A 15,679-nucleotide genomic window follows, 5' to 3' on the forward strand; every position below is an offset into this window, starting at 1 on the left:
ACAATCAGTATCTCAGCACTGCATTGCATGTGACTCCTGTGTACTAGTTCATAGCAGATGCAGTATATAGATACCAAAGGAAAAACTAGAAATACTGGGAAGTATATATTGGGCCGATAAGAATTTTAAAAAAGTAATGGGTAACATGCTGAATCTGAAAGAGAAAAATTGCATAAATATTTTAACTGTAAAATGTTAAAGCTCTACAAGACTTTAGTTAGACCCCACTTGGAGTATTGTGTTCATTTCTGGTCACCTCACTACAGGAAGGAGAGAGAGTGTGGAGAGAGTGCAGAGGCGATTTAAAAGGATGTTGCCTGGATTGGAGAGATGCCTTATGAGAGGAGGTTGAATGAACTTGGTCTTTTCTCCTTGGAGCGACGGAGGATAAAAGGTAACCTGATAGATGTGTATAAGATGATGAGAGGCATTGATTTTGTGGATAGGCAGAAGCTTTTTCTCGGGGCTGAAAATGGCTAACATGAGGGGGCATAGTTTTAGGGTACAGGGGATGTCAGAGGCAAGTTTTCACACAGAGAGTGGTGGGTGTGTGGAATGCACTGCCAGCAACGGTGGTAGAGGCGGATACAATAGGGTATTTTAATAGACTCTTAGAAAAATAGAAGGCTATGCGGTAGGGAAATTCTAGGCAGTTCCTTGAATAGACGGCACAACATTGTGGGCCAATGGGCCTGTAATGTGCTGTAGGTTTCTATGTTTTATGTTCAAATTAAAGGAATCTACACCATATATTCGGTGGCCACTTTATTAGGTACACCTTCTCAGTAATGCAAATATCTAACCAGTCAATTATCTGGCAGCAACTTAATGCATAAAACCATGCAGACATGGTTAAGAGGTTGAGTCGTTTTCAGACCAGACATCAGAATGCGGAAGAAATGTGATCTAAGTGACTTTGACTGTGGAATGATTGTTGGTGGCAAACACGGTGGTCAGAAACTGATCTCTTGGGATTTTCATGCACAACCATTTCTAGAACTTACGGAGAATAATACAAAGAACAAAAAATACAGAGAGCACCAGTTCTGTGGGTGAAAACACTTTGTTAATAAGAGAGGTCAGAGGAGAATGGCCAGACCGTTTAAGCTGACAGGAAGGCAACAGTAATTCAAATAACTATATGTTACAACAGTGGTGTATAGAACAGCATCTCTGAATTTACATGTTAAACCTTGAAGTGGATGAGCTACAACAGCAGAAGACCACAAACATACGCTATTAGGTACATCCAGTGTACTTAACTGTAGCTCTTTTACCAACTCCAAGAGATCTATACCAAACATATCTGTAGCAGAGTTACTTGTAAAACTGGGAAATTAAAATGGGGTGGTCCCCTACTTGGTAAAATTGTCCATCTATCACTGTCATATTAGTGCCACGGTTGTTAGTATCTGGTTAAATTAACTTATTTTGCCAATTTGATAACATAATTTTATTTTGCTGATTCTAAGACTTAATATATCCTTATCTAAGAGAAATAATTAGCTTGTTGACTCCAATGGCTTCCAACCTCACAATCTCTCAAAATTATTCAGACACTAAACTACTCAAATGTGCTGATTGTATCTGGTACAGAATACAGTAGAAAGTGTATTTTTGTTCAGATAGCAGCTAAGGAAGGCACTGACCACTCATCTATCATTTGTCTATAACTGCCTTTCTTCATAAAATGCTAATGCTTGCTGGTGCCTTGTCCATGTGCATTTTGCAAGAAAAATCAATGTTTATGCATAAATCTGGTGGCTAGTTGTTCTTGAGAGCATGAGAGCTGATACTGTACACTTTTAAAGTCAATATGTACACATTTTCCAGTAGGGGATTACAAACTGGAAGTTGGTTCATTTTTCTTTGCCCTAATGCAGTAAAGCTGAAATCAATTGCAGTGTCTAGCTGCTCCAGCTGAGATCAGCTCTTTCACCAAAGAATAGGCCAGTTTATTTTGATGGTTAGTTCAATGTGACATAACTTTACAAACTAGATCATCTGATGAACAATCTGTCTCCTGTATTATATTGATATGGTTGCCTATGCTCCTGTTTTTCCAAGTTGTGGGTAGGATGTCCAATGGGTTCACAGTCCTGTCCACATCCCACTGGATTGCAACTGCATTTGACAAAAGTCTCATTTCCCTGGAATGCAAAACTATGGGATTCTTTTGTCTTCCTTCACCTTATAATCTTCACTAGTTTCTACGTCTTTCAGTTTTCAAAGACCTAATGACTACTCTGACCTAGAACACACAATCAAAGGAGAAGTTATGGCCCTAGGCATTCGTTCTGCTGACAGCTGCCCACAGAGTTTTTGTTATCCTTTTGAGGTTTGCTGTCATTGGGTGTTTGATTTGGCTCTATGCCCTCTACAGGGAATTTGTGAATAGAACAAGCAATCAGAATGAATTATTCTGATTGCGCAGAGACACCGAATACTGTATGAACTATAAATTAGATTTAAACCTCTCAGATTATAAAAGTAAGAAACAAGTATGAATGTATAACCAAAAGTAATTGTTACAAATTTTGTTCTTGTGTTTGACAATGATAATGCTCTGTCATGTTAAACGTTCATTTACACCTAATACACCAAGTCTAAGGATTTCTGGCGTGTTTACCAATGGGTAAAAAATGGAATTTCTCACATTTACCTGGATGTCTTTGCTCGCACGCCACCTGGAAACGGGGCAACCGGAGAACTTGCAGCTCGCATTCGGCGCATGTGCGAACTCCAGAAGTTGTCCTATTTACTCTGAAAGTGACGGAGCATTGATTGGAACTACATAATCACTTAATGCAAAATTAACCCGTACGGTATTCTTTTCTATGGACATCGATCCTTTTAAATTAGGGGTCATCAAATTTGAAAAAAAAATACCAAGAACGCCCTACAACTTGTTCCAAGGACAACCATTATTCTTAAAGGAGCACCGAACCAGCGCTCTTAATCTTCTGCGAATGAGAATTTATCAAGGTGGGGGGGGGGGGGGATTTATCGCGCAGACACAGCAGCGTAACACGTTCACTACTTTTTGAAATAATCAAAACAATGTTTGAAATAAAAATGTTGATTATTATTTTGAACAGTAGTGAAACGGTGTCCGAATTATTTTCAGCCGCATGCCAACATATTCCGCATATGTTCCAGATCCTCTACTCACGGGTTAATCGAATTAAGCGTTTGTGTTTCATTTTAATGGAAATTACTTTGCGAATAAATTTTCCATTGTACTAGACATAGATTTCTTCATGCTTATTAAAACCGCGGAATTTGATGGCGGTGTTAGCTCGAGTGCCTGTCGTCACCCCGGGTTACGAACCTGTGGAGAATTAGGCTTGCATTTAGCTTCTTTCAAAAAATTGTAATTATAATGTCGAGCTGGGGATGCAGGGCACTTCTCTGATATACTTGTCCTATGTAGCATCCGGCGTACCACGAAACACAATTCATTCATAAATAATAGCCGGGGAGGAACAAAGCGCAATACCCAACGACGCTTGAGTGGGGCGCCCGTGGTGACAGTGGCAGGCAGCATTCGTCCGCCTGGGGAACGCTGCGCAAACTCCATTGTCCACATTGCGCCCTCCCCCCATCTACAACCCTCCCACTCAGTGCGTTTGAGGGTAGTTAATCATCATCTCGCCTGGCCACCGGTCGAAGCTCTCTTGGCGATGGAGCCGGCGACAGCTCAGCAGCCCGGCATCTCCGGCCACCCGCTGTGGCACCGGTGAGAAGAAAGCAGCCAGTGCCGGTCCGCCATGAGCAGCCAGTCGGTCCGCCTGCCCGCACCGCGCCGCCAGCTGTCACTCCGTGCCCCGGCCCCGGCGCCGGGCACACACCGGCTCCAGCCTCCAGACCACTGCTCGCTGCCCCCCGCTGCCCCGACTCGCGTGGCGATCCAGCAGCCTTGATTCTTCTCTGTCGACGGGGAGCAGTGTAGACGGAGCGGGAATCGTCGCCGGCAGCAGCGGGGAGCGAGGATGGCTTCGGCCGGCTCGCTGCGGGAAGATGCCGCTCAGCTCCGCGGGCAGGAACCGGCGCCCAGTCAGTCCAGAAGTTTGCCGGCGTTGAACGGCCCTTATGATTGGTCCCTGGGAGTCGGCCAGCCCGGGTCGCCGACTGCCAGGGGCGCTAACCTGGCCGCCGTTACAGCCCGAACCCCGGGTAGCGGCAGCTGTGCAACGACGCCGGGGCGGAAGGAGAGCCGGTGCCGGGTGCTCAGCGACTCCCGTTGTTTCCTGGCGTGTATGTGTTGCCTGACCTTCATCCAATCACTCATGGTGTCCGGCTACCTCAGCAGCGTCATCACCACCATCGAGAAGCGCTACAACCTGAAGAGCTCCGAGTCCGGTCTCCTAGTAAGCTGCTTCGACATCGGCAGCCTGCTGGTGGTGGTCTTCATCAGCTACTTCGGGGGTCGGGGTCGCAGACCCCGCTGGCTGGCCGTGGGCGGCTTCCTCATCGCCGTCGGAGCCGCTCTCTTCACTCTCCCTCACTTCATCTCCCCCACTTACGAGATCCAGGAGCTGAACACCACCTCGTCCGGGCAGGGTTTGTGCAGCGCCAGCAATGGCACCGGCGCCAGAGACTCGGGGTCTGGCTGTGCGGGCAGACACTCCTCCGGCCGACAGCACTCACTCTACGTGGCTCTTTTTGTCTGCGCCCAGCTGCTCATCGGCGTGGGCTCAACCCCCATTTACACGCTGGGGCCCACTTATTTGGACGACAACGTTAAAGCTGAGAACGCATCCCTCTACTTGGGTAAGTGAGAATTTACAGCAGTCACCTGCCAACTTTAGCAGTAAGAATGACCCTTTAACTTGTATTGAGGCGGATAACGTACTGGATTTTAAATGTGAACTGAACCGAAACCCAGTTTCATCGCTATTCAGTATTACTGTATTCTCTCTTTGTATTTTCATAATCCAAAACTGATTAGTAATTCTCTACGACTGTAGTACAAGTTCTTTTTGTTGTGTACATACAAGATTATTACTTTGTGGCATCTTTCTGACTGCTCTTATCGGATGTATAAAAGGGTGTATAAATAAACACTGCAATTTCATTGAAAAATTTGGAAGGAATGATGATTAAGGAATCTATTGATCATTTCACGTTTGATTCAAAGATCGTGGCATGAGACTGAATTATTTACTCAACAGCAAGCTATTGGCACTGATCTGTTAATTAACAAATTCTGTAAGAAGGCACACGTAATCATGGTAGCTTAGAATATAGACGAAACATAAATGACTGCTTAGATTCCGATGTCTGATATTTTAACAGTATCATGAATGCCAAAACAAATTTATAGAAACGATACTACACTGAAAATACCACCAGTCCTGTTCAAGACCAGGAATATATTAAATAGTTGAACATTCTTCTGTGATTTACTCATTCACTTGACAGATTCTGGTGCAAACTTGTGCTAGGAGTCTTGAATAAGAAAGAATTGTCTTGGTTATTAATGTGATAGTTTGATTAACAAAAGTTGCATGGTATCTGATATGTTGCAGAAATAACCTTGATTATTAACCGAAGAATAATATTGCTTCACACATTCTTGGTAAATTCTGAAACAGTGACAGAAATTTGTTTGTGAATTTGTGAAGCGGGACAATACAGGCCATTTGTTTATCAGAAGTAAATTTCATTAATGAGTCCTTGTTCATCTTTCAGCAGTCTAGTAATATTGAGGGGTTCCTTGTAGAAAGTTGCTTGTTGGCAGAGCAATGGTATCTCGCTTCGCAAGAGAAAATGTATGATTTTTAATAAATTATAGAGATTGATAATTTGTAATGTTAGTGTACAGACTGCAAACTAAGATAATTTTCTCTCAACTTTAAGTCTGAAAATGTTTCATAAATCTAGATTTCAAACTCCAGAGTATTTAAAGGAATTTATGACACTGGTAAAGCATTGTCCTTTGTACTTGCTCTTAGAACTAGTGTTTCAGTAGTGATTCACCTATTGAAGCTGATAATCACACTATTTTAATAACAAATGTTATGTATTGAAACTGCATTGGTTTTGTATTTGGGAAGGTAGATTTTACATGCTGATTGTACAGTCGTTAAGTCATTGAACTGTATTTGCACTTGATGCAAAAATAGATGACATTCTCTTCTACAGGTCAGGGAATTCCAACTGGTAGGACTTTATAATATCACAGCATGAACACATGTTGCACTGAATTCAGTGGAGAAGTTAGTATGGCTAAGATCCAATGCTATTCTGTTTGTATTTAATTTATCTAAATATTTGTGCCCACAATACCAGGCAGTTCAACCACTGTTAATCATTGTGAAATAAATCAGCAATTGTCAGTAAAGCCACTGACTTACTAGATAATGCAATATTTTCCTCTGTCTGAACTAGTTATTCTCCATATTATATACAATCTGCTATGGATTTTTCTCCCTGTGACCGAAAAGATGCCATTCCCCTTTAAACTATTTTCTTTCTCCTTTGTGAGGGACAGAACAGCTGTAGGTGTAAGTCTTTGTGGGACATAGATGCTTATAACAGCTGTGAAATTTCTCAAGCTTGAGCAGGCGTAGCAATACAGATGAGAAATCAGGGCTCAGAGTCCTATACTATAGTTGGCACAAATCATACAGAACAGAGACAATCTTTTGTTTCTTGGAAAAGACTGGTTATCACAAGCACTATACTAACGTATAATCTGGCCAACAAAAAACAATTATCAATAGTAGAATAGTTGAACAAAATATATATGTAGAAGCGGGCATTAATGAAAATAGCTTGGATTTACGTATGTTTTCTTTGTAATTATAAATAATTATGTTAGCAGCAAAACTAGATTCATTGCCTAGATATGTATTAAATACACATTTGCTGTCACTACATATAAACTTGCATTCCTATTAGGGATTTCCCATACCTTTGTTTGTTTTAAAAGGAATGATTGTTTCATTACTTCATGGTTTTGAATAATTCTTTGATTCTATTGATATTTGTAAGGAAGTAGTACTTGGTGAACAGAACAGTATTCGATATTTTCTTCCTGTCCTAGTTTGATAAACTACTTTGTCTTTTGATGCATTCTTTATAGTGTATGCAATATTCAGTGTACTATCAGGAACACAGCTTCCCGTCTCTCAAAGATGGTGAGGTAAAAAATGGGTTTTTAGCAGATTCTATCCAGTTAAATAGATCAAAATTACAATTTGTAATGAGTAGTTAACATAGAAACATAGAAAACCTACAGCACAATACAGGCCCTTTGGCCCACAAAGCTGTGCCGAACATGTCCTTACCTGAGAAATTACCTAGGGTTACCCATAGCCCTCTATTTTTCTGAGCTCCATATACCTGTCCAGGAGTCTCTTAAAAGACCCTATCATATCCACCTCCACCACCATCGCTGGCAGCCCATTCCACGCACTCACCACTCTCTGTGTAAGAAAAAAACACTTGCCCCTGATATCTCCTCTGTACCTGCTTCCAAGCAAATTAAAACTGTGCCCTCTCGTGCTAGCTATTTCAGCCCTGGGAAAAAGCCTCTGACTATCCACATGATCAATGCCTCTCATCATGTTATACACCTCTATCGGGAAACTGAATATAGAAATAATAATGTACAAACATTTATCCATGATACCTATAGTACATGGGTCTGAATATGGCTTACCAGAATATAAACTCTTCGGTGCTGATTTGATATATTTTCAGGGGGAAGTGTTAGCATGGACAGATTTGCAGGGGCCAGGACTTTCCATTAGTTAGTAAACACTTACAGATACAAGACATTGTAAGATATATTTCTAAATACAAGGGATGGTAAAGGTTTTGAAATCCTACAGTTGGCAGTTGATGAAATGCCAAAGTTTTGATTTGATTTGATACAGAACAATGCAATTCTCTCTATCTTTCAATGTTCCTGTACAAATAAAGGTAATCTCTGTCTTTAATCTCACTCTAATTTTAAACCTCAGACTGATAGACCAAATGCTGTTGATGATCAAATGCTATTAAGGCATTGTGGAGCAGAGCAGTATACTAGAATTAAATCATTAATCGGCCATAATCATATTGAATGACTGATCAGGTTTGAGAGGCAAAATGCACGTGTTGGTGTGTTCCATTGAAAATGTTGGAAGCAATCAGAAGTGGTACTAACTTTTACTTTTTAAAAACTTGTGAGGTGTTGAATGAGAAATACATTTTGAGAATATTTCCCATGTTTTCAGGTTAAGTTCTGTTCAAACGAGTGAGTGTTGGAACAGAGAAGACAGATGTGCTATTTGATATCCAGAAAGGCACTGGTGGGAAAGCAGTCTGCAAATCCTCTTTGTCTATATCCAAAACTATAGTTGGTGCTTCAGTTTTCTTCAGGAATGCTAATTTAACAGCAGAAGTGCAACACTGTAAAGTCAGATGTTTATTTCACAACCATCATAATGTAGAACTAAAGGAGAGAGTGGGATCTTTGTTAATATTAATAGCCTAGAAACATTAAAGACGTAAATAACTTTCATATTTTGACTTTATCGTGTTTCAGATTATATAACATGCCTGAATGGAATGTAGTTTGTAAATTCAAAAAGAAAACTAGTGACCTAGAAATTCTATCACATAATGCGGTGCTATATGACTAAACTTCATTCAGTAGAAGGCTGGTCACTTGTCTTTCATTAAGTTTGTGGTTTTGCTTTTGAGTCCTCAGGACATATGACTTGGCAATGAATGGAGGCACCTGCGTGTGTGGAATATTTTAACATGCAGCACATATCAGGACGTCACTTGCGTGGACTCTAGGAATGAGAAGCGGTTGCAGCTAATTCCACTTCAAAGTTTTTTTAAAAAAAGTTCCTCATTATGGCTTTCCCGTGGGAGCAGATTAAAATCGCAAAGAATGTGAAGTCACATGGTACAGAATCTCAGGAGGACAGGAAGGAAGCAATAATAGTTGTACATATTAAGGACCCCTCTTGGTGAGAATTTTTTTTATTGTATGGGTGGGCAGCTGATTTTAAATGGTGTAATAAGATGAGATGCTCAGAGGAAGAGTAGGGCAAACAGGAGCAGGTAGCCACTGCAACAGTATGGACCGGACAAGTGTTCGAAGGTGCAGCCAGGCATTGCTCGTAATCTCCAGGGTTTCCTGGCAAGATCACTATGTCAATGCAGCCATTCACAGTTTACAACTGAATGAGCATTCTGGAGAGAATTGTGGCAAGAGACAGAATTGATAGATCTGCTGGCTATCATCTCCTCAATAGCTTAACGTACATAGGATCACATAATACAATGCACTGAGAAATGAGCCACTCATCCCTACCATTTTATTCCAGTATATTTGTTATATATGAGCCTCCTTCCACCTCTCTTCACCTACATTTCTCAGCATAACCCTCTATCCTTTGTTTGACACTGTTTACTGTCTTAAAGGGTTGCCTTCCTTACAAATTAAACTAGTTTCTGCATTCTCTCTATCAAAACCCTTCACAATTTCAAAGACCTCATGTTTACCCATTGTTTCTAAGAGAAAGATGATTCAGTCTGTTCACACATTTCGATATTTATACCCACGTATTTCAAATCTCGTTTGCATAAACCTTTTCTGCCATCCTTCCAGTATTTCTATATCCTTTTTATAAAATGGCAACCAGAGGTGCGTAAAAGCTCTGTCACAGGAAGAGATCACAAACTGGACAGAGGAAAAGATTGAAGGATAATCCTTAAAGGCTTTTTACAGGACATTGGGCATGTCTGGCTAAATGAAGAAGAAACATCTTTGATTGTACTAGAACCTTCTGTCCATACATTGGGAATGTAAGTGACAGAAGGAGCTTACCATCTTATCAACTACCCTTCAGTCTGCCCAAACAGGGATCCTTGCAAATCTGTGGAAAAGTCTAGTGTTACAACATTGGCCTCTTCAGAGCCAAAGAGCAGACAAGTTTTCCGAATTCCTAAGGGACTGGGCAAAAGGAAAAAGCGGTGTTCCAAGGCTGCATGCAAATTTTGCACAGTTTACCAACTTTTGAGTTCCATTTCTCTAAAAATAAACTTCAGTGCTTTGTTTACTTTCTTTATGGCTTGCTGATCTCTGGCACATTTTACTAATTGATGCCTTTGTGCTACAGTCTTCCTTTGTTCCTCTGCATCAATTTGATTCGCATCCAGTAATGTGACCTACCCATTCTTCCTTGTAAAATGTACTGTTATCTGTACTGAACTTCGTTTGGCCAATCTGCAAGTTTATTAATGTCTTTTATTTCTTTGCAGTCCTCTTCACTAGTGACTGTCTGACAGTTAACCCAAACTTGTAATTGATCTCATTTGCAAATTTAGTTGATGTTTTGATTTTATGTTTAAAAATTTTTATAATGTAAGTTCTGAACAGCAGCAGTTCCAGCACTGGTCCTTGAAGAGCATTACCAATCTTTATTCCTTTTCATGCTCCTTATTTCTTCTTGTTTTATTTTGAGGAATATTTCTAAACTCTTAACAAGGTGAGGTAAGAGGTCAGAGTGGGGAATAAAAGAGGGAAGGGAGAAGGAAAAAAAAATAGAAGAAGAAATCGATGATGTTCATTCCGTTAGACTGGAGGTTATCTAGATGGAATATGAGGCGTTGCTTCTCCACCCTGAGAGTGGCCTCATCATGGCAGAAGAGGAGGCCATGGACTAACATGTCAGTATGGGAATGGGAACTAAAATGGTTTGTCACTGAGAAATTCCATTTTCGGCAGATGGAGCAGAGATGCTCAACAAAGCCCTCCTCCCCAGTTTCTGTCTGGTCTCACCAATGTAGAGGAGGCTGCATTGTGAACACTGGATACAATAGACGACCCCAAGAGATTAATAGCTGAGTTGTTGCCTCACTTGGAAGTACTTTTTAGGGCCCTTAATGAAGGTGAGGGAGGAGGTGAATGAACAAGTGTAGTATTTTTGTCTCCTTCCCTTTTCATCCATTCCCAATTCTGGTCTCCTAAATCTCCTCACCTCCCCCGGTGCTCCTCCTTCTTCCTGTTCTCCCATGGTCCACTCTCCAAGTCTATCAGATTCCCTATTTTCCAGCTCTTTACCTTTCTCACCCACCTGGATTCACCTATCACCTTCTAGCTGGTCCCCCTTCACTTCCCCCGACCTTTTTATTCTGGTGTTTTCTGCCTACTTTCCCAGTCCTGATGAAGTGTCTCAACCGAAACATCAACGGTTTATTAATTTCTGTAGATGCTGCCCAACCTCCTCCAGCATTTTTTTCTGTGTTGCTCTGGATTTCTAGCATCTGCAGAATCTCTTGTATTTGCATGATTTCTGTGATTAGTTGATTTGGATTGCTTTCTAAGGAATCATCTTTTATACTTAAATTGCAAATACAAAATGGTTGGGAACAATACTTTTGAAAGAATGAGGGTAATAGTTGGTGGGTGCCTAATAAGTAATGGCAATTATGTGCAGTGCACTTCAGCAAAGTATTGTAGCATCTCTTGAACATCAATAAATGCGAAGTGAATCTCAAGATCATTAATCAATAGAAAGAGCATTTGGCCAAACAGCGGTCCTATTGGATACTGGAGACTGTCCAATACAACATCGCAATCCAAGTGTCATGACTTAGCGCTTTTTCCCTTCAACCAAGTTGTAGATACGTTATCACTGCCTCCAGATTATGCAGAGAAATCTTGTGTGCAACACCTCTTTGAAAGCTTTTTGAAAATTCACTAATACTGTAGTGTCTTTGTCAAAAGAAACAATCAGAATTCCAAGGCAATACTTAAGATGACTCTGACAGAGAACTTTGGTCATAGATAGGTACATGGGACAGGTATATGAAAGCTTTTAAAGAAACATGGTTAAGGGATGTGCAGGGTTGGTAGCTTAATGTTCTGGGGTCCAGATGCTACCAGTGTGATAAGAATGAGGTAAGAAAGAAGTGGAATTGCATTTTTGAGGAAGGTGAGCATAATGAGAATACTTGGGATGTTCCTGGGATTGAGGCTATATGGGTGAAACTTAAGGCTGATTTATACTTGTGTGTACGGGCTATGCCGTAGCGCTGAATTTCACTTCTGTGTCGCTCTATGCTGTAGCAAGCATGTGGTGGTGTGCGCCAAAATGCTAGTTGGCGGTGGGGTTTCAATGCCACTGTGTTGAGTTTCTCCGTGAGAGATGTGGACGAGAAAATGCATTTCAAACATTTTTGCATGTCGGCAGGTAGATTTGACAAGTTGGTTCATCTATTTCGCATTGGTGTACAGACATGGCGGAGAAGAAGCAACCGGAAATGCGTAGGAGGAATTGCGATGCTACCAAGCGGACCAATCACAGCTGTTGTGGTCTGCATCGCCGTGACGCGTGAGTGAGTTTTTTGGGGAGGTGCACGTCACCCTACGGTGTAGAGTACAGCGTAGGGTACACGGTACCTATGGCGTAGATACGACACGCAAGTATAAATCTGCCTTTAGGGAGTGATCACTTTGATGAGGTTGTACTTTAGGCCCCTCAACAATCAGTGTAAATTAGATGAATAAGGATGTAGGGAGATTGCAGAAAGCTGAAAGAATAATAAGGTTGTAATAGTAGGTGATTTTAACTTCCTAGATATCGACTGTGGGTGGCTAGGTGGAGGTACGTCCCCAGCAAAGCAGGTGTAAAGCACTCCTTCCCTCCGCTAGTCAACCAGTTACCTTTAAATACTTTTATCTTCAGATTACTCTGTTCTACAACATTCTCCATGAACCTGTTACTTACTGTGCATGTCCTGCCCTGGTTTAACTTACCAAAATGCAACACATTGCACTTGTCCAAGTTAAATTCCATCTGCCATGTTTGGCCCGTTTTCCTGGTTGATCTAGATCCTGTTTTGATCTTAGCTAACCTTCTTCACTCTCCACTATACCACTGACAACCCTTTACCTACTCTCTCACTGACACTTGTCTTGCCTCATTTCCCAAGAAGATGGTTATGTTACCCCTCTCTACTATAGTTATCTACATAATACATGAGAAAATGGTCCTGGACATATTTAACAAATTCTATCCCATCCAAACTCTGGCAGTCCAAGTTCAATATTCATCATTATTATCATATGTCATGTCGTATGACATGGGCCACCTTGATCTCATAAGCATGACTGTTCTTGGCCAACTTTTCTACAGAAGTGGTTTGCCATTGCCTTCTTCTGGGCAGTGTCTTTCCAAGACGGGTGACCCCAGCCATTATCAATACTCTTCAGTGATTGTCTGCCTGGTGTCGGGATTTGTGATATGCACCAGCTGCTCATACGACCACCCACCACCTGCTCCCATGGCTTCATGTGACCCTAAACAGGGGGCTAAGCAGGTGCTACACCTTGCCCAAGGATGATCTGCAGGCTAACAGAGGGAAGCAGTGCCTTATACCTTCTGTAGATTTCTATGTTGTATGTAAGTTTGGACAAAATGCATCCTACTTGTTTTTGGAGATAGAGCACAGTAAGAGGCCCTTCCAGCCCAACGAGCCTGAACCGCCCAATTACACCTATGTGAGCAATCAGCATTCTCACCCATCCATCTTTGGGGTGTTGGTGGAAACTGGAGCACACAAAGGAAGCCCATGTGGGCACAGGGAGAGTACACAAACTCCTTACTTACAGCCCGGTCGCTGGCATTGTGTGCTGCCCATTGTGTGAAGGTTATCATCCAGGTTGCTTCAAGATCGTATTTTCCTGAAGTAATAATAAAATATTTTTTTAAAATTTGATGTTAAATATGTAAATCAATTGGTCACGTTTTTGAATTCAGGAGTAGAGAAAAATTGAAAGTGCTGACTTTTTTTCTCCCCTCCCCCACCTTTCAAATCTACTCCTCATCTTTTTGTCTCCAGTCCTGCTGAAGGGTCTCGGCCTAAAACGTAGACTGTACTTTTACTCGTAGATGCTGCCTGGCCTGCTGAGTTGCTCCAGCATTTTGTGTTTGTTGCTCAGATTTCCAGCCTCTGCAGATTTTCTTTTGTTTGTGATAGAAAATGCTTATTTCAGTTTTTTTTGTCAAAACTGTTTATTTCCTTGTGATCTGTTCTTGACCATCTTTAATGATAGATAGATAGATAGATAGATACTTTATTCATCCCCATGGGGAAATTCCAACTTTTTTCCAATGTCCCATACACTTGTTGTAGCAAAACTAATTACATACAATACTTAACTCAGTAAAAAAATATGATATGCATCTAAATCACTATCTCAAAAGCATTAATAATAGCTTTTAAAAAGTTCTTAAGTCCTGGCGGTTGAATTGTAAAGCCTAATGGCATTGGGGAGTATTGACCTCTTCATCCTGTCTGAGGAGCATTGCATCGATAGTAACCTGTCGCTGAAACTGCTTCTCTGTCTCTGGATGGTGCTATGTAGAGGATGTTCAGAGTTATCCATAATTGACCGTAGCCTACTCAGCGCCCTTCGCTCAGCTACCGATGTTAAACTCTCCAGTACTTTGCCCACAACAGAGCCCGCCTTCCTTACCAGCTTATTAAGACGTGAGGAGTCCCTCTTCTTAATGCTTCCTCCCCAACACGCCACCACAAAGAAGAGGGCGCTCTCCACAACTGACCTATAGAACATCTTCAGCATCTCACTACAGACATTGAATGACGCCAACCTTCTTAGGAAGTACAGTCGACTCTGTGCCTTCCTGCACAAGGCATCTGTGTTGGCAGTCCAGTCTAGCTTCTCGTCTAACTGTACTCCCAGATACTTGTAGGTCTTAACCTGCTCCACACATTCTCCATTAATGATCACTGGCTCCATATGAGGCCTAGATCTCCTAAAGTCCACCACCATCTCCTTGGTCTTGGTGATATTGAGACGCAGGTAGTTTGAGTTGCACCATATCACAAAGTCCTGTATCAGTTTCCTATACTCCTCCTCCTGTCCATTCCTGACACACCCCACTATGGCCGTGTCATCAGCGAACTTCTGCACATGGCAGGACTCCGAGTTATATTGGAAGTCTGATGTGTACAGGGTGAACAGGACCGGAGAGAGTACGGTTCCCTGCGGCGCCCCTGTGCTGCTGACCACCGTGTCAGAACTACAGTCTCCCAACCGCACATACTGAGGTCTATCTGTCAAGTAGTCCACTATCCAATCCACCATGTGAGAGTCTACTCCCATCTCCGTTAGTTTGTGCCTTAAGATCTTGGGCTGGATGGTGTTAAAGGCACTAGAGAAGTCAAGGAATGTAATCCTCACAGCACAACTGACCCCCTCTAGGTGAGAGAGTGATTTGTGCAGCAAATACGTGATAGCATCCTCCACTCTCACCTTCTCCTTATACGCAAACTGAAGAGGATCCTGGGCGTGCCTGGTTTGTGGCCTCAGATTCTGTATTATCAGCCGCTCCATGGTCTGATATACTCACTAACTCTTCTCAAAACTGCAAGATGTTTCTTGTTACTGCTATGACTGTCTATTTCAACATTTTCTTTAACATTTTAGTACTCTTAACAGCCGTCATCATCTTCTCAAGCTGAGAACAATTACAGCTTATAAAATTATAGATGTTCATGCCAAGGTCAAAGATGCTTCTGGAAAGTTTACAGCTTGTGAGAGCAGGTTTAGAAGATTTCACACTTGGTACAGATTAATACTATGCTTGCGTGCTTAATTTCTGTAGGCAAATGTTTAATAATGGTCTTAAAGTGATAAAAC

The 15,679-nt window shown here is 41.7% G+C and overlaps 1 protein-coding gene across 2 annotated transcripts in view; it reads left to right on the forward strand.

Annotated features, from left to right (window-relative positions):
* The first annotated feature begins 3,533 nt into the window (after positions 1–3,533).
* Positions 3,534–15,679, forward strand: part of slco5a1 (solute carrier organic anion transporter family member 5A1) — a 203,170-nt gene continuing 191,024 nt past the window's right edge. For both annotated transcript variants that reach the window (XM_073040807.1, XM_073040811.1), the window contains exon 1: positions 3,534–4,773. In XM_073040807.1, the coding sequence (XP_072896908.1) occupies positions 3,993–4,773 (781 nt within the window). In that variant the 5' untranslated portion in view covers positions 3,534–3,992. The remainder of the gene's footprint in view (positions 4,774–15,679) is intronic.

Source organism: Hemitrygon akajei, chromosome 1, assembly GCF_048418815.1.
Source record: "Hemitrygon akajei chromosome 1, sHemAka1.3, whole genome shotgun sequence".
NCBI lineage: Eukaryota > Metazoa > Chordata > Chondrichthyes > Myliobatiformes > Dasyatidae > Hemitrygon > Hemitrygon akajei.